The sequence below is a fragment of the Hyperoodon ampullatus genome, assembly GCF_949752795.1.
Source record: "Hyperoodon ampullatus genome assembly, chromosome: 6".
Taxonomy (NCBI): Eukaryota; Metazoa; Chordata; class Mammalia; order Artiodactyla; family Ziphiidae; genus Hyperoodon; species Hyperoodon ampullatus.
The window spans coordinates 76594360-76614608 of NC_136919.1; the positions used below are offsets into that span (position 1 = coordinate 76594360).

At 41.4% G+C, this 20249-nt stretch overlaps 1 protein-coding gene across 1 annotated transcript in view; it reads left to right on the top strand.

Annotated features, from left to right (window-relative positions):
• The window catches only part of ENTREP1 (endosomal transmembrane epsin interactor 1), a gene marked incomplete at both ends in the record, with an annotated part of 61843 nt that overhangs the window by 25829 nt on the left and 15765 nt on the right, over window positions 1-20249 (top strand). Inside the window, 2 exons of the mRNA XM_079706835.1 lie at window positions 12130-12240; window positions 19659-19787. Of these exons, the coding sequence (XP_079562961.1) occupies window positions 12130-12240; window positions 19659-19787 (240 nt within the window). The remainder of the gene's footprint in view (window positions 1-12129; window positions 12241-19658; window positions 19788-20249) is intronic.

Consider the following 20249-nt stretch of genomic DNA (forward strand, 5'->3'; position numbering starts at 1 on the left):
TCTATCTAGAGTCCATGTTCTTAATCACTACCCTTGCTCTTGTGGGTCTGTTTCCACAGCAGGCTTGTCTGTTAAGGGGTGGGAGGGTTGCTGGGAGCTCTGTGCAGGTGAGCGGGCCTTCGTGATGGATAGGCTTTATTTTAAGGTGTGCTTGAGAGAAGTAGATGACTCTGTTATACCAAAAAGAAGACTTGACTTGGAGGGACTATTCCACCAGGACCCCTGTATCCCCAGGCACATAACTCAGCTCTTTTATAAAGAAGTTCATTAGTAATAGCTGGTGGGCACATGCTTCTGCTTCTTGTTACTTTTGCACCTGCAAAAGCCTCTTCAATATTTTTTTAATGTTTTATTATGAAAATTCTCAAACTTACAGAAAAGTTGAGTAAATAATGAATTCTCATATACCTTCCACTTAGATTCAATAGCTTTTAATGTTTTGCCTTACTTGCTATGTTTATATATAAATATTTTACATTGAAGTATTTCAAAGTTTCAGACTTCATGGTACTTCACCCCTGTATGCTCTAGGAGGCATCTCCTAAAAATAAGACATTCTTCTACCTCACTGTAATAACATTATCATAAGTAAGAAAATTATTTGTAATTTCCTAGTGTCATCTAATATTCAGCCCATATTTAAACTTTCCCAATTATTCCAAAATGTTATATAATTTTTTATTCATCAAAAAGCTTTTCAACTGAAGTATGATTTGTGCATATTTGTGTATGTATATGTGTACAGCTTGACGGATCATTCAAAAGTGAATACTCCTATGTGACCCTGTTCTGTTCTTCAAAATCCAGGACCCAGTCAAGGTTCAGTCATTTTATTTGACTGTTCTGTCTCTTTAGTCTTCTGTATTCTAGAATACTCTTCCTGCCACTTTTTTTTTTCTTTTTCCAGGAATTGACTTTGTGAAGAGATGAGTCCAGTTGGTTTCTTTATCTTCTCTCCCCCCGCATCTCCTTCCCTTCTCCTCCTTTTCTTCCTCCTTCCTCTCCTCCTCCTCCTCTTCCTTTGATATGGGAAATTTCAAATATACTCTTAATGTGAGAGAAACACAGCAACCCCCCACCTTGTACTCATTGCCCAGCTACACATGTTCAAGCTTGTCTCCCCTACACCCCTAACCATCCATTTCTCTTCTCCCTTACCACTGTGTTGTTTTCACATAAATCCCAGCCTTCACATTTCCTCCTTCAATATTTCAGGACATATATATAAAAAACACGGCTGGGAGCCCAGCAAGGGCTGTTAACTAGGGCATGGACATGTGACCTCCTCCTGTAACAGCCACCCAGCATGGAGGCTGGGTTCTGAGAGGGACTGTCTGTAATGAGTGTTCCAAAAGGCCCAGGTGGCCCAGGCGTCATCTTACCGTCTAGCCTGGATGTACTAGAATGTCACTCCTGCTACATTCTCTTAGTCAAACAAGTTCCCAAGACCACCTTAGAATCAAGGGGAGGGGAATTGGAAATTGGACTCTACCTCTTTTCCTCTTTTTTTTTTTCTTTTGTGAGTAAAATCTACATATTTAAGGTTTTTTTTTTTTTTTTTTTTTTTTTTGCAGTACGCGGGCCTCTCACTGTTGTGGCCTCTCCCATTGCGGAGCACAGGCTCCGGACGCGCAGGCTCAGTGGCCATGGCTCACAGGCCCAGCCGCTCCGCGGCATGTGGGATCTTCCCTGACCGGGGCATGAACCCATGTCCCCTGCATCGGCAGGTGGACTCTCAACCACTGCACCACCAGGGAAGCCCCATATTTTAAATTTTACAATTTTAACATTTAAATGTATACAGTTCAATGACATTAAGTACATTCACAACGCTGTGCCACCATCACTACTATCCATTTCCAAAACTGTTTCATCATCCCCAACAGAAACTCTGCACCCATTCAACCATAACTCCCCATTCTCCCCTGGTAATTACCATTCTGCTTTTGTCTCTATGAATTTGATGACTCTAGGGACCTCATATAATTGCAGTCATACAATATGTGTCCTTTGTATCTGGCTTATTTTACTTAGCATACTGTTTTCAAGGTTCATTCGTGCTGTAGCATGTGTCAGTACTTCCTTTTTAAGGCTGGATAATATTCCATTGTATGTATTAGTCTTCACCTCTTGACGTGAGGAACAGCCTGTAAAGTACAGAGGGAAGGACTTGATGGCAGCTGTCTTTGAGGACTGTTGGCTCTGGATAGTTTCTCAAGAGCCTCGTTCTTCATTGTTGGGAAGTCATAAGATCTGACTCTCTAATTTGCCAAACCTTGAGAAACTAAGAGCAGTGGAGAAGGGGCTAGAAGCAGGGAAAGAACGAAGAGTAGCGATGCACAGATGAAAGAGAAGAATAACTTAGAAGGAACGTGAAGTCTTAAGAATCATAGATCTGCAATTTTGCTTAAAACTTTCTGCTGCCTTTCTTATCTTCAAATCCAAATTGACTTCTGCCACCTTATTCCCCAGGGGCAGAGCAGACCACGTTCCTGACCCTTTCAGCTTGTTCGAAGAGTACATCCCCTGTGTCATGTCATCCTCTGATTATTTCTCTTGAGACTCTCATTAGGATATTTTCCTCCTGGTCCTCTGCCACATTCCTGATGAGAATGTATTAATTTAGAGTTGCAGAGCTGCCTAAGTTGTACCAGGGAATTATGGAGCCAGACACATGATGAGGACGCCCCCTTCTCTGCTACTCCTGATTGCCTGGGTCATGAGAAGAGTCACTTTCCTGAGAAATGAGGGGTGCAATGTGCTGAAAGGCCGCCCTGGGGGATGGGGGATCTGCAAGAGAACAGGGCAGGGAGGACCCCAGGTAAGGCAGAATTTCCTCTCACAAGCTGGAGCCTTGAAAATACCCTGAGATTTGTATATTTTCCTCAGGAATTTGCACCTCTCAGTTATAAGTGCTTTTAGCTCACCTTGAAGCTGTGTCCCAAACTAGTGAAAATGTGTGTCTCACTCTGGTGGGGAGAGGAAGAAGCCCTTCACTACTGTTGAAAAAGGAATTCAAAATAATTGTTATTACACTTTAAATATTTTATAAAAAGAAAATCTGGGATAGCCATAACATGAGTAAATCTGACACTTAAACATCTCTGAGAGAAAAGAGAGACAGCTGGTTCTGTTCACAGCCACGGGCCTGTGTTTGGCTTGTTGGCAGGGAGAACCAGTCTGGACGTTGGTAATATATCTGCCAAGCTTCTGGAAGAAGTTTAAAAGATGTCAAGGGAGTGAAGCCCAGGAGCAGGTTCCCTTGGGATCTGAGGATTAAAGGCGCCCTGGCAAACCAAGTCAGCGCATGTGTGAGCTCCCTAAACGGCTTTAGAGCAGCAGGAGGCTGGGCTTTGTGAGTCGCTGTGATTTACTATGTTTTGTTGGTTGCCATGGTGCTGAGCGGTCTATCAGAAGATTCATTTTGCTAAACTAGTTCAGGAAGGTTTTAGTTTGGTGTCTTGTCTTCGATTTTTTTCCCTGGTGTCCTTGGTGTTGTATTCAGATAACTTTGCTCAGGATTCTACACCTTTGTATTAACATGCTTCTCCAAACTGAATTAAAATTGTAAATGTTAAGAGTCAAATAAGTGGTTATGTTCATTGTCATGGGTCCTATGACATTCGTCTTATTAACCGGTGACTGATCAGTGGTTTGGAGCTTGGACTTCTTGTCTCTGAGAACATATATGTTAGAATGTTGGTCACGTTCCCAGCCAGATCACACAATGTTCTTGTTTCAATGGGAAAATGTAACCTGAATTCTAAGGACTGGGTGCTTTGTTCTTCCACCCACTCACCCACCACCCCCACTCCTTCCTACAAAGGGATGGGACAGAAGTCCCATCTTCATGCCCCAGGAAGTGGTGAGTTCCCACCAGGAGCAGTAGCAGTAGCCATTTTCATGCAAGCAGTGAGAGTTAATCTGGTGTTTGCCTTTCAGGGCCTGTCTGTATATGTTGCAGAATATTAGTAAGGATGTATGATACCTCCATGTAGTGTTTATAATAAGAATCAATTTTCTTTCATTTGTTCATTGATTGATTGATTGATTCATTCATTCAGTAATATTTAAGACCACCTATGTTTTGGTGCCCCACTGGAGAAAAGTGTATTCTGTTTTTCGTTTATTTTTGAGCAGTATCCAAAGAGTGCCTGTGGGGGAGAAAAGGCATAGTGACTAAATGGGTAGCAGTGATATTTTCTTGGGAAATTAAAAGAAGAAAGAGGGCCTCCCTGGTGGCGCAGTGGTTGAGAGTCCGCCTGCCGATGCAGGGGATACGGGTTCGTGCCCCGGTCTGGGAGGATCCCACATGCCGCGGAGCGGCTGGGCCCGTGAGCCATGGCCGCTGAGCCTGCGCATCCGGAGCCTGTGCTCCGCAACGGGAGAAACCACAACAGTGAGAGGCCCGCGTACCGCAAAAAAAAAAAAAAAAAAAAAAAAAAGAAGAAAGAAAGTGTGAAAGAAAAGGATTCTGAGGCAGTAGTAGTATTTTTTGAATTAAAAGTTTTTGAGAAGTTTCTAAAGGAAAGAATTTGGCAAGCTTTTGGTATTTAAATAGAAAAAAATACACACACATACACAAGTTCACTAATCTCATTCATGAGGAATAAATTCTGTTGTTTTGGCTTTCCTCCTTGCTATTGTAGGATTCAGTTTTCTCAGGACCACTGAGTCAATTTATGCTTGCCCACTGACTCTGCCCTCATGACCTAATTACCTCCCAAAGGCCCCAGCTCCTATACCATCGCTTTGGGATTAGGATTTCAATTTACGAATTTTGGGGGACACAAACATTCAAACCATAGCAGTGGGTTTTATTTCATTTATGAGTGTACTGCAATTTGTTCATCTGTTCTCCTATTCTTAGACGTTTGGATTGTTTCTAGTTTTTGGCTATTGTGAACCAGTCGCTATGAACATTCTTGTAGATGTCTTTTTCTAGGCATATACACTAATGTATATACCTAAAAATGAATTGCTGGGTCATAGGGTGGTAGATATTTAACTTTATTAGAAACTGCCAATAGTTCCCCATAGTGGTTTTGCCATTTTCTAATTGTTTCTTAGACTCACAATCAGTCCTTTTCTAGCCTCACTTTCATATCCAGAGGTATCTGCTGCCACCCGTTTCTGAACATTTGGAGATTCTGAGGAATAAATTCTGCTGTTTTGGCTTTCCTCATTGCTGTTGTAGGAGATTGAGTTTTCTCAGGACCACTGAGTCCATTTATGCTTGCCAACTGGTTTTCTAACTTCTAAAATTGTACTGCCATTTTTCTGTTCTCTCTGTCCTTATGGATTTCTGCATTTAAAATATTTCCTTTATTGCCATTTTAATGGGTTTTCAGGAATTAGTAGAACTAAATGCTTAAGCTCAATTCACTAAACTCATTCATTTTTAAGCTACTCTACCTTCACACAATTACTGGAACTGTTTATTTAAACATACATAGTTGACTTTTCAGATGCATCTTGAGCTTGGAGCAGTAGGGAAGTAAAAAGCAAAGTGAAAGTCCTTAAGCAGCAGGGAAAGGTCAGTCTATTTAGAGAATGAAATCTTGTATCAAAAAAGACACTCATCAATACCAAGCTGTGATAGGCATAATTATTTAATGATGTTATGTGATGGAGATTATGAGGAACTTTCTTAGCAGGTAGGAATGGGCAAACTGAAGGTGATGCTTCTTCTTGGATAGCTTCAGGTTCCCCAGACATTGTTTTATTGGGTCACTTAATTGAGACCTGGAATGAACTCGGGGCACAGTTGCAAGAGATCAGTGTCAAGGTGAATTCCAAATACTCAATTGAAAAACATACCTTTTGTGTCAAGTTACCAGGTATATAAGTATCAGAAGATATTCATGATTCAAGTTAGTAACAATAAAACCAAAAACATAAAAGGCTTAACTCATGTTGCCTGTCCTTGTGAGAGGACCAGCTCTTTGGATCCTGGATTTTGCATTTTACCCTTAAAAGCCACAGGCTGCAGTGAGGCAAGCTCTCTACTTTCTGAGTCCCACTGTCTTTCATGTCTAAAGTACAAGTTCTAGGAAGACATCTCTCCATCAACTCTGGGCTTTTCTTTTTCTTGATGGTAAAACCCAGTGATGAATTGGCTTCAGTAGAATTCAGGGACTGTAACCCATGGGGTTCACTTCATTGAACAAGTAATGTTGAATTTGAAGTGAGAACAATAGGAGCTAAGCTTAAAGAGCAGAAAAAAATTAGGTTAAATGTAAGGAAAAATTTTATAGAGAAGTTGTTATTAGTCAAGGTCTTGGTAAAACATAGATGACAATAAAACTGTAACTTGACAAGCAGTTAATTAAGGGCCTGTTCACAAAGGTCTGTGCAGGGTGTTGGGGACAGTGAAGCTGTTACCATCCCTAGTCCTGATGGGAGAACAGTGGTCAGAATCTGGAAGTCGGGATCATGTACAGAGAGACCCCTTGAGACCTTGAGAGGACCTGTGGCTTTCCATGAGGGACACAGCCATCCTGAGGCTGCAGAGAGGGAACCAGGAGAAAAACACCCCAGCCTCACTCTCCTCCCTCCCTTGGATCTTCTGCCAGGCCTCCCCATTGGCTGAACCAAACCAGCCACCAGAGGGCAAAGGAGCCCCAGTGATACAGTCCGCGGGTCAGTCTCCCTGGGAGGAGGGGATGGAGTGAAGAGTAGAGAGAGGATCTGGAGGGGCCAACAGGAGACACCCCACACACGTGACAATGGTCAGCGTGGTGAAGTGAGTTCCTAAAGCAGGTCTCAGAACTATGGAAAAGTTTTGGAAACAGTATACCTACAGATCATTCTTACAGTTTGTATATATCCTTTCCATCTGCCACAAATTCAGGTGCATCACAAGTGTAAGATACAAGGTGCTGGTATCAGACCGAGTGAAATTCGTTTTATAATAAAAAGCTGCTCCCCTAAAGAGGAAATGCCCATTATTAGTAATAGTAAAACTGGTTGCCTAGCATTTTGTGGGATACAGAAGATTTTCATATACATCATTTTGTGTGAGTCTCTCATTAATCTTGGGAGGTACCTAGGATGATAGACTTTTTTTTTTTAACCTATTTTGAAGTATAGTTGATTTACAATGTTGTGTTAATTTCTGCTGTACAGCAAAATGATTCAGTTATACATATATACACATTCTTTTTCATATTCTTTTCCATTATGGTTTATCATAGGATATTGAATATAGTTCCCTGTGCTCTACAGTAGGGCCTTGTTTATCCATTCTGTGTATAATACTGAGTTTACATCTGCTAATCTCAAATTCCCAATCCATCTCTCCCTCCCGCTCGCTCCCCCTTGGCAACCACAATTCTGTTCTCTATGTCTGTGAGCCTGTTTCTGTTTCGTAGGTAAGTTCATTTGTGTCATATTTTATTTCACTTTATTTTATTTTTTTAAATAAATTTATTTATTTATCTTTGACTGCGTTGGGTCTTCGTTGCTGCTGCAGGCTTTCCCTAGTTGTGGGGAGTGGGGACTACTCTTCATTGTGATGCGTGGGCTTCTCATTGTGGTGGCTTCTCTTGTTGTGGAGCACGGGCTCTAGGCATGCAGGCTTCAGTAATTGTGGCACATGGGCTCAGTATTCGTGGCTTATGGGCTCTAGAGCGCAGGCTCAGTAGTTGTGGTGCGTGGGCTTAGTTGCTCCGCGGCATGTGGGATCTTCCTGGACCAGAGCTCAAACCTGTGTCCCCTGCATTGGCAGACGGATTCTTAACCACTGAGCCACCAGGGAAGCCCTGTGTCATATTTTAGATTCTATAGATAAGTGATATCATATGGTATTTGTCTTTCTCTTTCTGACTTATGGTAATCTCTAGGTTATCCATTTTGCTGCAAATGGCACTATTTCATTCTTCTTTATGGCTGAGTAATATTCCATTGTATATATGTACCGCATCTTCTTTATCCACTCATCTGTCCATGGACATTTAGATTGCTTCCATGTCTTGGCTATTGTAAATAGTGATGCTATGAACATAGGGATGCGTGTATCTTTTTGATTTATAGTTTTGTCCAGAATATGCCCAGGAGTGGCATCGCTGGATCATATGGCAACTCTGTTTTTAGTTTTTTGAAGAACCTCCATGCTGTTTTCCATAGTGGCTGCACCAATTTACATTCCCACTGACAATGTAGGAGGATTTCCTTTTCTCCACACCCTCTCCAGCATTTATTGTTTGTAGACTTTTTGATGATGGCCATTCTGACCTGTGTGAGGTGGTACCTCATTGTAGTTTTGATTTGCATTTCTCTAATAATTAGCAATGTTGAGCATCTTTTCATGCGTATGTTGGCCATCTGTATGTCTTCTTTGAAGAAATGTCAATTTAGGTCTTCTGCCCATTTTTCAACTGGGTTATTTTGTTGTTATTGTTGAGTTGTATGAGCTATTTGTTTATTTTGGAAATTAAGCCCTTGTCAGTTGCATCATTTGCAAATATTTTCCCCCAGTAGGACAATAGACCTTTTTAACAGATGAGAAAAGTGAGTTTCATGGAGGTTGTCTAAGATATCACAGCAAGCAAGGGGAAAGTCTGATCCCAAATTCTGGTGTCTTCCACAAAGAGAAACTCAAATCACCTGCAATGATTTTTTTAAAGGCAAGAATGATGACAATAGAAGAAAATATGAGAAATTCTTCCCTTTTCCAGGTATAGCTGTGTGGGCTTTGTGACTATGATGTTCTTTACTAGTAGCTGATTTTTCACTGTCTTCTGTTTAAGGGGATGCCATCTGGTGATGGTTCGGATGCATATTTGAGTCCTGGATGTTATACCATTATAACTAGGTGAAAGCCAGAGGGGTCCATTCTGAAGGTCCCTGTATATCCTGAACCCCTTATAACTCCAATATTTTGTACAGTTGAGCCTGATCCAACCTCTGAAAGAGATATGCTTGGTATCCTAATATCTGCCATGTCTGATATATACCACAGTGGTCTACACTAGAGTACGGTAAGTCCCCTACCTATGAACCTTCAAGTTGAGAACTTTCAAAGATGCGAACATGCATTCAGGCATGAGTGAAATGGCAGCTTGCCCTCCATCTCCTGTTGCTGACGATCCTTCAGCTCTACCGTCTCCCACCTCCTCTCCCTCCTCCAGTCAGTAACTCTTCTTGCCTGTTCACTTGATGCCAGCCCCTGTATGCCGCTGTTGTACTGTACTTTTCAAGATACTGTGCTGTAAGATTAAAAATGTTTTCTTGGGCTTCCCTGGTGGTGCAGTGGTTGAGAGTCCGCCTGCCGATGTAGGGGACACGGGTTCATGCCCCGGTCCGGGAAGATCCCACATGCCATGGAGCGGCTGGGCCTGTAAGCCATGGCCGCTGAGCCTGAGCGTCCGGAGCCTGTGCTCCACAGTGGGAGAGGCCACAACAGTGAGAGGCCTGCGTACAGCAAAAAAAAAAAAAAAGTTTTCGTTATTTTTTGTGTTGGTTGGTTTTTTATATATTATTTGTGTGAAAAGTATTTTAAACCTATTACAGTACAGTACCATACAGCAGATTGTGTTAGTTGGGTACCTAGGCTAACTCTGCTGGACTTATGAACAAATCGGACTTACCAACATGCTCTCCGAACGGACCTCATTTGTATGTAGGGGACTTACTGTAATTAGATGATCATTTGGCCAATGTTTGGCCAGAGTTTTAATAATAGTAATAAAAAAGCCAAATTTAGGGATAAATTTGGGGAACAGTGCATGGCTATTTTGTACACAGCCTGTGTGCCTTGGCCCATGTCCTCATTCTGGGGTTTGCAGGGCAGCATTCTGGTGCTGCGGCTTTAACTTCTCATTAGCAGCCCCTCCAGTGTAGGAGAGAAGCCAAGCCCACCATACAGTGAATCCCTGGGGCCTTCTCTCATCTTGTTTTTTTTTGTTCTGACATTTTAGAAGTAGATCATATTCACTGTATGAGCTCACACTCCTGTCTTGGCAGCTGAACTCAGGATTCTCTTCCTTATTTGAAAAATATATATTAAATATAATTTATATAAATCCAAGATCATAAGTATTCAGTTAGCTAAGTTTTAGCAGTTGGATACACCCATGTAGCCAATATCCAAAACAAGATATAGAACATTTTTATCACTCCAGAAAATTCCCTTATCTCTTCCCAGTCAGTCCCCTCGCTCCACGCCTTCTCCCTAAAACAGGCAACTACCCTTTTTTTTTAAAAAAAAAAGCTTATATATATATTTATTTATTTATTTTATTTTTGGCTGCGTTGGGCCTTCGCTGCTGTGCGTGGGCTTTCTCTAGTTGCCATGAGTGGGGGGCTACTCTTCGTTGCAGCACGCGGGCTTCTCGTTGTGGTGGCTTCTCTTGTTGCAGAGCACAGGCTCTAAGCACGTGGGCTTCAGTAGTTATGGCACGTGGGCTCTAGAGCACAGGCTCAGTAGTTGAGGTGCACGGCTTAGTTGCTCCACGGCGTGTGGGATCTTCCCGGACCAGGGCTCGAACCTGTGTCCTCTGCATTGGCAGGCAGATTCTTAACCACTGCACCACCAGGGAAATCCTATATTGATTTCTTAATGGTGTCTTTTGATTAGCTGAATTTAAGATTTTAATGGAGAGATTTGGGGTCCAGTGTTGGATAATGGACTCTCACCCATTCTATATCTGATGCTGCTAATTTTCAGTTATGAAGATTAGCGGTAGGCTGGTAGGCATAAGGATTATAACCATGTTTTCTTTTTAAGGCACCTGATATTGCATTAAAAAAAATTTCTAAAGGGAAGTTCAAGATTTCCCCATAGTAACAATAATTGTGTTGCTGGGTGTGAAGTTTCCAGATGTATTAGGTCTCTTTGAGTAGCTACTGCCAGGGCATAAAAGAAGCCCATGTTAGAAGACCGTGTCCTGTCTTTTGCCAATTATGCATTCTCATTTTCCAAAAAACTTTGGCAGTGCAAGAGGGGGCTCTTGCAAGGGGGCACAGTGCAAGTCAAGTACTACAGACCTGGAAGAATCTAGCCTGGGAAACAGTAACACAGTAGCCGCTTCCAGCTTTTTCCTCAAGATTTGATGGCAGGGCACATAGTCCTTTTACAAATTAACAAAAAAGGAGAGAAGCAGAAGCCAGATTCCTCAGTGAAAAATGAGTCGCCTTGTTCATTGGTCAGGAAAGAGTCTTCAGTCAAGTCCAGCAAGGGTCTGGATTCCTGGAGTCACTTGGTATTTATAATTCATATGCTCCTCTTGGAGAGGAAGGAAGAATTCCTCTTAAGAAAAGTGGCATCATGTGATACTAAATATTGACTCATAACCTGGGTCTGGGGAGATACTTTCAAGCTTCTTGGAATACCAGCAATAAAGGATGAGCTTTCTGTAGTAGAGTTCACGTGTGAACTCATTTGCCAGCCGATTCTGACATATCAGCTACCTGAAATGATGCTTGGTTCTAACACTGATAATCATTAGCTCCAGTCTTTTATATTTACATTAAGGTTTGATTTTGACAATAATCAGAGTTCTCAGGTTGAAAAGCCTTTGTAGTCTCTAATTTGCCCTAAGTAAATACTGGCTTCTTGGTTGATTTCTGTCAATTCTTAATCATTTAGGGTAATATTTGTAATATTTGACTTTGGATACAAGTACATGGAAGATCACTGCACACCTTTTCTTTAGTACCAACACTGCTTGGAACTGAAAAAAGACTTATCTTTATTTTCACACATACTGTGATTTCTGTCTGGTAATGGCTCTGAGCTCCTTGATTTTCCTGGGTCCACTTATATTCTAGAATTCTCCATTTGTCTAGTTACCATGATCCTGTAAAAGTCGGAAAGAAATAACAATGGCTTGAGGAGGAAATAGCCATGGCTTAAAGTAGTGTACAGCTAACAGAACTCCCTCATTTGCAAAGAGCAAGAAAAATAGGGACTGGAAACTGAGAAGACTTGAGGGTCAGGGACATTCCTCAGCACAATTTAAAACATTCTAAAAAATGAAAAAAAAAGTTTGTACATTAAAAACATTGTTCTGACTTTTTTTAATGTTTCCTCTAGGGAAAGAATATGAGTTTTTTTTACTCAGACAAAGCTATCTCTGAATTTAGCCACGGTCTTTTTTCTAACTGCTTCTTCTCTTGCTGTTTCAGGTGAACCTCTTTGTGCTGCTCTCTGTGGTGTGTGTCCTCCTGAATTTAGCCGGATTTATCCTAGGCTGCCAAGGGGCCCAGTTCGTGTCCAGTGTGCCCAGGTGTGATCTGGTAAGCAGTTCTGAATCATCACTGTGCACCTGGGCCGACCCTGGCCTGCCCGGCTTTCCCAGGTGCCAGTGTGTGGCTGGCAACACCCAGGACCAGGCAGCATCTTAAAATGAAACCTGAAGTTGGTAAAAGGAAGCAGGAAAACAAAACAAAGAGCTTCCTGCTAAGTATTTTACTCAGGTTGTCAATTTTTTTTCCCAAAGCAGGGGCCAGCTAGGAGAACCCCAGAACCACAGTAATAAAATGCATCATTAGTTAGTGAATAGATGGATCAGTTGTCCACAATCAATATCTATCTGCTCTCATCTAAAGAGGAAAAATGGATATTATCAGAATTTAGGTCAGCAGTCCTTTATCTGAAACCTTTGGAGGCCAGGTGTGTTTCAGCATTCAGAGTTTTTACAATTTTTAGAAGATAAATGTGACGCATATACTGTTTATTCTGTAGCATCCCAGTGGAGTCTGGACAACAGAATGTAATCCAGAATTTTTGGTTTCCAGAGCTTTTTGGATTTCAGAATTGTGGATAAGAGGTTATGGACCTGTACTACGTCAATTTCTAGTTTTTCCTGATTTTTAACTGTTGTAGTAAAATACCCATAGCAAAAAATTTAGCATCTTAACCATTCAGTAGTGTTAAGTACATTCACATTGTTATGCAACCGATCTCTAGAACTCTTCCCATCCCCTCCTCCCCCTGGCCTCCAGCAACCACTCTTTCTTTCTTTTTTTTTTTTTTTTTGCGGTTCGCGGGCCTCTCACTGTTGTGGCCTCTCCCGTTGCGGAGCACAGGCTCCGGACATGCAGGCTCAGCGGCCATGGCTCACGGGCCTAGCCGCTCTGCAGCATGTGGGATCTTCCCAGACTGGGGCACGAACCCATGTCCCCTGCATTGGCAGGCGGACTCTCAACCACTGCACCACCAAGGAAGCCCAACAACCACTCTCTGACGCTGTGGATTTGACTGCTCTTGTTACCAGATGTAAGTGGAATCATACAGTATTTGTCTTTTAGTAATTGCTTATTTCAGTTAGCATAACATGCTCAATATGTACGCATGTTGTAGTAGGTATCAGAATTTCCTTCCTTTTTAAAGCTGGATAATATTCCACTGTATATACAGGACACATTTTGTTTACCCTTCACCCATCGGAGGACACTTGGGTTCTTTTCCACCTTTTGGCTATTGTGAACAATGCTGCCACGGAAATGGGTCAGTTCTCTGGAATATATGCCCGGAAGGTGGAATTCTTGGCCATCTCTAAACTTTTTAAGAGGACTTTTCTGTAACAAATATCTCCCTGTGGCACAAAGCAAAAGAAGTGGACTCTTTACAGGTTGTAGTAAACCTCATCTATTTGGAACTTGGTTCCATGGCAATCTCGCCCTTTCAAAACCAGCAGGATGCAAGTGAAGACGGCTGCCACATTGCTCAAAACACTGTGACCAGGTCCTTACAGTGAGACTCATGGCCCTCCCAGATAGGAAGGCTCCTCCTGGACTCACTAAAAACCTATTGCTCTTCCTTAAAAACCCTTCACAAATTTCTTTGATTTTTGTCATTCCCTCACTTAATAAGCGTAAGTTTTGGAAGCACAGGCTCACAGTGTTTTCTGGTTTCTAAGGCCCTGCATCATTTGCCCTCATCCTGCTCTCCTGCTGCAGCAACTCGCACTCCCTGTAATGGAGCCCAAGCCTGCATGTCATTACCCAGGCTCCTGCCCTACTTTCCTGTTTCTGACAACGCTGTCTCTCCCCCGACCATTCCCTGTCCCTTACTTCCCTGTTCATCCAAATGGTGTCAGCCTTTTAAAGCCTCATTCACCGATGATCTTCTTAAGGAAATACTCCCTGATCCCCAGGGAAGGTAATCTTCCAGAATTCCTATCTGTACATCTCTGAAGTATTTCTCTTTCCTTTTTTGGACTAAAGGTATTCATACACCTTTCTTCTCTCTTCTACTGGTCTGGAATCTTCCTGAGGACAGTGTCTGGCTCTGTATTTTTTTGGGAGTTTTCAACAGCACCTCCCACAGACTTCTTTACATACATAGAGTCCCCAGAAAATAAATTTTAAACAAGGTTTGTTCTTCCTGTTACTAATTACACAGAAAATTGGAAGGGGCAAAGAGAACAGACACAGGCTAGAAGTGAAAAGTCATAATATTTTAAAAGATAGTTCGATAAAAGAGGAGCATCTATTATATGCAAGACTCCATGCTAGAAACTGCAGATAGTAGAAAGAAAAGTCAGACATCATTTCTGACCTAGACGTTTATCACGTAGCTAGAGGAGTGGGATAACCATGGCAGGTGCTTGATCAGTGTTTGTTGAGGGAATGAATAAATGCCCAACTGCAAAGCAAGGGAGTCTGTGATCAGCCATCAGTGTGAGACACAGTGCTCTGGGGGTGCAAAAGAAGAAGGATTTCTACTCTTGGGAAGACGGGAAAAGGATACCTGGAACGTAGGTATTTGAGATGAGCCTTGAACAATAAATAAATAAAGGGGGTGGGTCGAAGCCAGGAGAGGAGAGGATTCCAAGGGCAGTGGTTAGTTAGTAGTTAGTTAGCCTGAGTGGTTAGATCACTGTTGGGTCTATATGGTTGACTCTTCTGAGAAATTCTGTGCTTCTCTACCCTGACTCCCTGTTAGAATCACCTGGGTCTTTTTTTTTTTTTTTTTTTTTTTTTTTAGCGGTACGCGGGCCTCTCACTGTTGTGGCCTCTCCCGTTGCGGAGCACAGGCTCCGGACGCGCAGGCTCAGCGTCCATGGCTCACGGGCCCAGCTGCTCTGCAGCATGTGGGATCCTCCCAGACCGGGGCACGAACCCGCGTCCCCTACATTGGCAGGCGGACTCTCAACCACTGCGCCACCAGGGAAGCCTGGAACTTTTTAAAGAATACCCAGACTTGGGCCCCATACTCAGAGATTCTCAACTGCCCTGGAGTGGGGGTCTTAGCATCAGTATTTTTTTAAGTTTTAAAGTGTATTTTTAATTAAAAATTTTTCCCACCACAAAACCAACTCTGGGATTGTTTCTGATTATATAATTGGACAAGCCATAAAAGTGTAGGATGGAACTCAAAAATCATTTGAAATCTCACTATCTGGGGACATCATAGTTAACCATTTGACAGGTTTTTTGCATGTCTTTATGGATAAAAACACCTAATTTTTCATCAACAGGACCATATTGTAATTGTTTTTCGTTAGGGAACATATTTGGCAAGTGGAGTCTTTCTGAGGAAGGGATGCTCTCCTTCCCTCTTTGCCTCGCCATCTACACCAGTCACCCTGAATCCACGGTAACAAGCTGGGGGATTTCCTTGTTTCATGCTCATGTAACCTTACGTAGATGTGTATGGGGTGGGGTTGTTCACGACTTATTCTTCAGAAATGGGAGCTTTTGTATCCACTTCCCTGCATATTGTTTTTCTCACTTAAAGATGTATTAGGTACAGTCTAACACCCTTTTTTCCTTTGAACAAGTCAGTTCTCTATTTTCTTGCTGTCTGTTGTGGTTTGGGTTTTGACAGATAGAAGCAGTACTGCTATGAATACTATCCTGCAGATCTCCATCGGGGCTGTGACCTAAGTGGAGTAGGCTCCCAGGACAAGGATTGTTCTTCTGTTTGTCTCATTCTTTTTTGTAGCACTTTCAGCGATTTGATGATTCTATCCATTTTTTTCAAAAACTGAGATAAAATCTATAGCTAAATGACCAGATCTCAAGTGTGCAGTTCATTAAGTTTTGACCAAAGTATACATTCATCATGACAAATACACTCATGTATACACCCCAGACAAAATCTAGAGCATTTTTATCACTTTAGAAAGTTATTTGCTGTCTTCTTTCAGGCAGTCTCAACTCTCTCATAGGCAACCAGTGTTCCAGTTTCTTTCACCATAGATTAGTTTTGCCTGTTCTTGAACTTCATGCAGGTGGAGTCATGTGGTATGTACCTTTTTGTGTCTGACTTATTTAGCTCAGCATGATGTTTTTGAGATTCATCCATGTTTTTGGGTCATATCAGTTGTTTGATCTTCCCTTCTCTCTCTCTTTTTTTTTAATCAGGGCAATATTTCATTGTATAAAAATAGCACAATTGGTTTTATCACTTCTCCTGTTGATGGGCATTTGGGTTGTTTCCAGTTTAGGGGTGTTATGAACAAAGCTGTTGTGAACATTTTTGTATAATGTTTTTTGGGGGGCCTGTTTTCATTTCTCTTGAGTAAATACATAAGTATGGAATTGCTGGGCCATGTGGTAAATGTATGTCTAACTTTAAAAGAAACTGCTCAACAGTTTTCCGAAGTGGTTGGGAATAAGTATATTTAATTTAAAATGTATGGACAGTTCCTTTATTAAAGAGCTTTAACTTACATTTCTACCAGTAACCCTCTACCTACAACAAGTGTTACTCTCTAATTTTTTGCCAGTCTGATGGGGCTAAGTTGAGATCTCATCGTTACTTTAATTTGCAGTTCCCTAGTTGCTAAAGATGGCATCGTCATTTTGGGGAAAACTTCCCAGAAGATTCTAATGTGCAGCTAGGATAGAGAGCCATAATAGTGATTGATGATGGGAGGAAGGAGAGGATCTGACAGCTTCAGGTAATAGCATGAAGTATGAGAGAGGGATGTTTTTCATTTAAGAATGGGGAGATTCGAACAGGGTTGTTTGCAGATGGTTAAAGACATTGAAGAGAAGTTAGAATACGTTTTCAGAAATATTGGGCAGATGGGATTAAGAAGGCAGATGAAGGGTCAGGAACAGGAAGAATGAGGAACACAAAAGGCTTGGTTGCCTAGAATCATTTTGTATGAAGCCTCAGGGCTTTCTTATGTCAGCTGGGCACAGCGATAGATATTCATTATTGTTTGCATAGTGATTAACTTTCAGATAAGATCCTTTGTTTAAAGGGATTAATTATCACTTATCTGGAAAATTTTGCCATCCAAAGTTTCCAGAGAGCTGAGGTTTCTGTATATTTGGATGTCCGTTGTTGTGTGACTAATGCAGCTGTGTATGTGCGGCCCACACAGGATTGGCTTCTGTCTTAAAATAATGCCTTGGATTAAGAATGGACTCATGTGGGAAGGGAGTACTTTGTAAGATGACACCTAGTCTTACCTAAGGGAGGTGAAGTCCTCAGGTAAGATCTTGAGGCTTATACAATATAAGAAATGGAAATTGCACTGTGTCGCATTGAAAAACGTGAGCTTGGTTCCTGCTTGGTGAGAGAGGGCCTTGTGTACATGAACAGAATGGAGACATGAGAAGAATGAATCATCTCTATTAGGTGCTTCTTTGTTATACTAAATAATGCTGTTAATATTAAAACAGGAAGTTCTCAGCAGGAGACTTTCAAGGAGGTAGCCCATTGGGAGTAATATTTACCTTCTGAATTTAGCCTGATGTAAGGATACTATTAACTATGGAAGAGCAGCCAAGAGAAAGTCAGCGATCCCTGAGGGGAAAGAATAGTTCCCACCTGCCCAGGGAAGTCCTGTCTGAATGTCCACAGTAGTTTTCCTTTAGAAGCCAGGAATCTAGATATTAGCAGCAGGATGTACCTTCAAAAATGTGAGACAATGAAAGAAAAATTCAAATAGAAACAGCCTTGTGCCTTTGTGTGTGGAGTCGTAGATCTAGGTGTGGGAATGTTGCTGAGATAACAATCTCTGTGGACAAACTAGGAAAAGACAGAAACCAAAGTGGTTGTGAATTGATAGATTATGGAGGCCATCGAGGTAACTCTAGTTGTAATTCTTTGTATCAGAGGCAAAATTTATATAAAATCTGGACATCAGTGTTTATTTTAGTAATGCATCCCTTTCAATATGATTTAAGGGCAAGGAATAAAAAATGTTCTAGGATTCATGGAATTCTGGAAGAGGCAAAACTAATCGATATGGAAAAAATATCCAAACAGTGGTTGTCTCTTTGGAGGGTGTGGGCAGGGATCGATAGGAAGGGACATGAAGGAATTTTCTCTGGTGATGGTATGTTCTGTATGTTGATAAAGGTTTGGGTTACAGAGATATATGCATGGCTCTAAATTCCTTGAACGGTATGCTTATGATTTGTGTATGTAAACTGCAGTTCAAAAGAAAAAAAAACCAAACCAAAAATTGTGTAATCCAGTGGTACAAATTTTTCCCTTTGGCTTCCTAGTCAACTTATATTAAAAGGAACTAAGTTTCCTCCTAATACGGAAAATACGATGAAATTTTCCACTATGACTAGAGGATAAGAATCTTAATTCAATGAGAAAAAAGGCTTTTTTTTTTCTGTTAAGCAACAAAAGCATTGTAAATGTTCAGTCATTCTTAAAGATTCCTGAAGAATTTTGCAGCTAGTGAAGTCAAAGCCGCCTATTTAATTTAACAAGTATGAAAGAGGTGTGGCCTTTCTTTTTAGCCAAAATAGAATAGCCAACTTTAACAGCTCAAGCTGCAGAGCAAGTAAGAATGAACCTCTGCTCCCAAATTATGGGTCTTATTAGCCCAAGTCAGCTAGTACATATGTTCCCACCCTGACTCAATGGAAACTTGGAAAAGTGACCCAAAGTTTGCAAAGCATCTCACTAAAAATATATGAGATTACTCATCAGTAATTGTATCACTTCAAATAAAGAAAAGAAAACTTCTACTAGAATCTATGAACACACTGAAGATGTGAACTAAGAGATCTCTTTAAGCCCCCATGGTTTAGGGCTACTGTTCACCAAATAGACCTGTGCTTCTTCCAGGAACATGGTAGATTGAACTTCCTTGCCTTCTTGGATTAAGTGGAGCCATATGATTTACTTTGGAAATGAAACTGAGCTCATGTGAGGCGTGTCATTTCCAAGAGGAAGATTTAAGCTAGGGTGACCAGATTTAGCAAGTGAAAACACAGGACACCAAATTAAATTTGAATTTCAAATAAAGAGTAATCGTTTTTTACTATAAACATATCTCATGCAATATTTGGGACATACTGACCCTAAGGAATGACCTGTTTATCTGAATTCAAATTTAACTGAGTGTCCTACCTTTTACCTTGTAAACCTGCTTTAAGTGCCAATGTGCAATTCATCATGTGCTCTCCATGTCTCTAGCATAGTGACCCTCAATCCTCAGATAGTGGATGCTCCATCAACTTCGGTCCCTAAGGGAATATGATGAGCAGAGCCCTCTGCTGACCTGCAGTGCACATGTAGCGTAGTCAAGAAATAACCTTGGTTGATTGAGCCACTGAAATTTTGGGGCTGGTTGTTACCACAGCATACCCTAGGCTGTCCTGACTGATGTAGACTTTGCCTGACACTGAACCCTGCCATATCTCATTCTGTAGGATTGGTGTTCCATGGTGTGGCCTGTGTATTTTTACTTAATAATTAAATTGTTGTTCTGCCTTTTCCCCTTAAGGTGGACTTCGGTGAAGGCAAGATTTGCTTCTGTTGTGAAGAATTTCAACCAGCCAAATGCACAGACAAAGAAAATGCCTTGAAACTCTTCCCAGTTCAACCTTGTAGTGCTGTTCACCTTCTACTCAAGGTATCTGGAATAGATTCCACCCCCCACCAGTAACTACACCACAGAGACCCCAAGGAAGGCAAAGCTCCCTGAAATATTCCTCCTCTTTTACCTCCTTCAAATAATCCTGTTGAAAGCAGATATGAGAGACTCCTTATCAGTGACCTAGAGACAGAATTGAGAACCCACAGATTATTGTGTTTCTCTTAAATTATGAATGGATAGCTTCTTTGTGCTCAAGAATTATAAGCTAGTAAAAAATGTAAAGGAGCCTAAATGCATACACATGTGTATGTGTATGTATGTGAATTTACATATACATATACATGCACACATACACACCCATGATGTAGCTACACGTATAAGATGTAGTTTTAGCAGAACCTCTAAAGTCCATGCCCATTTGTTACTGTTCTAGTGCTCCTTTGTTGGCTTAAATGAATCCTGTAGGCTGAGAGTGCTGCCGTTCTAAAACACATAGAC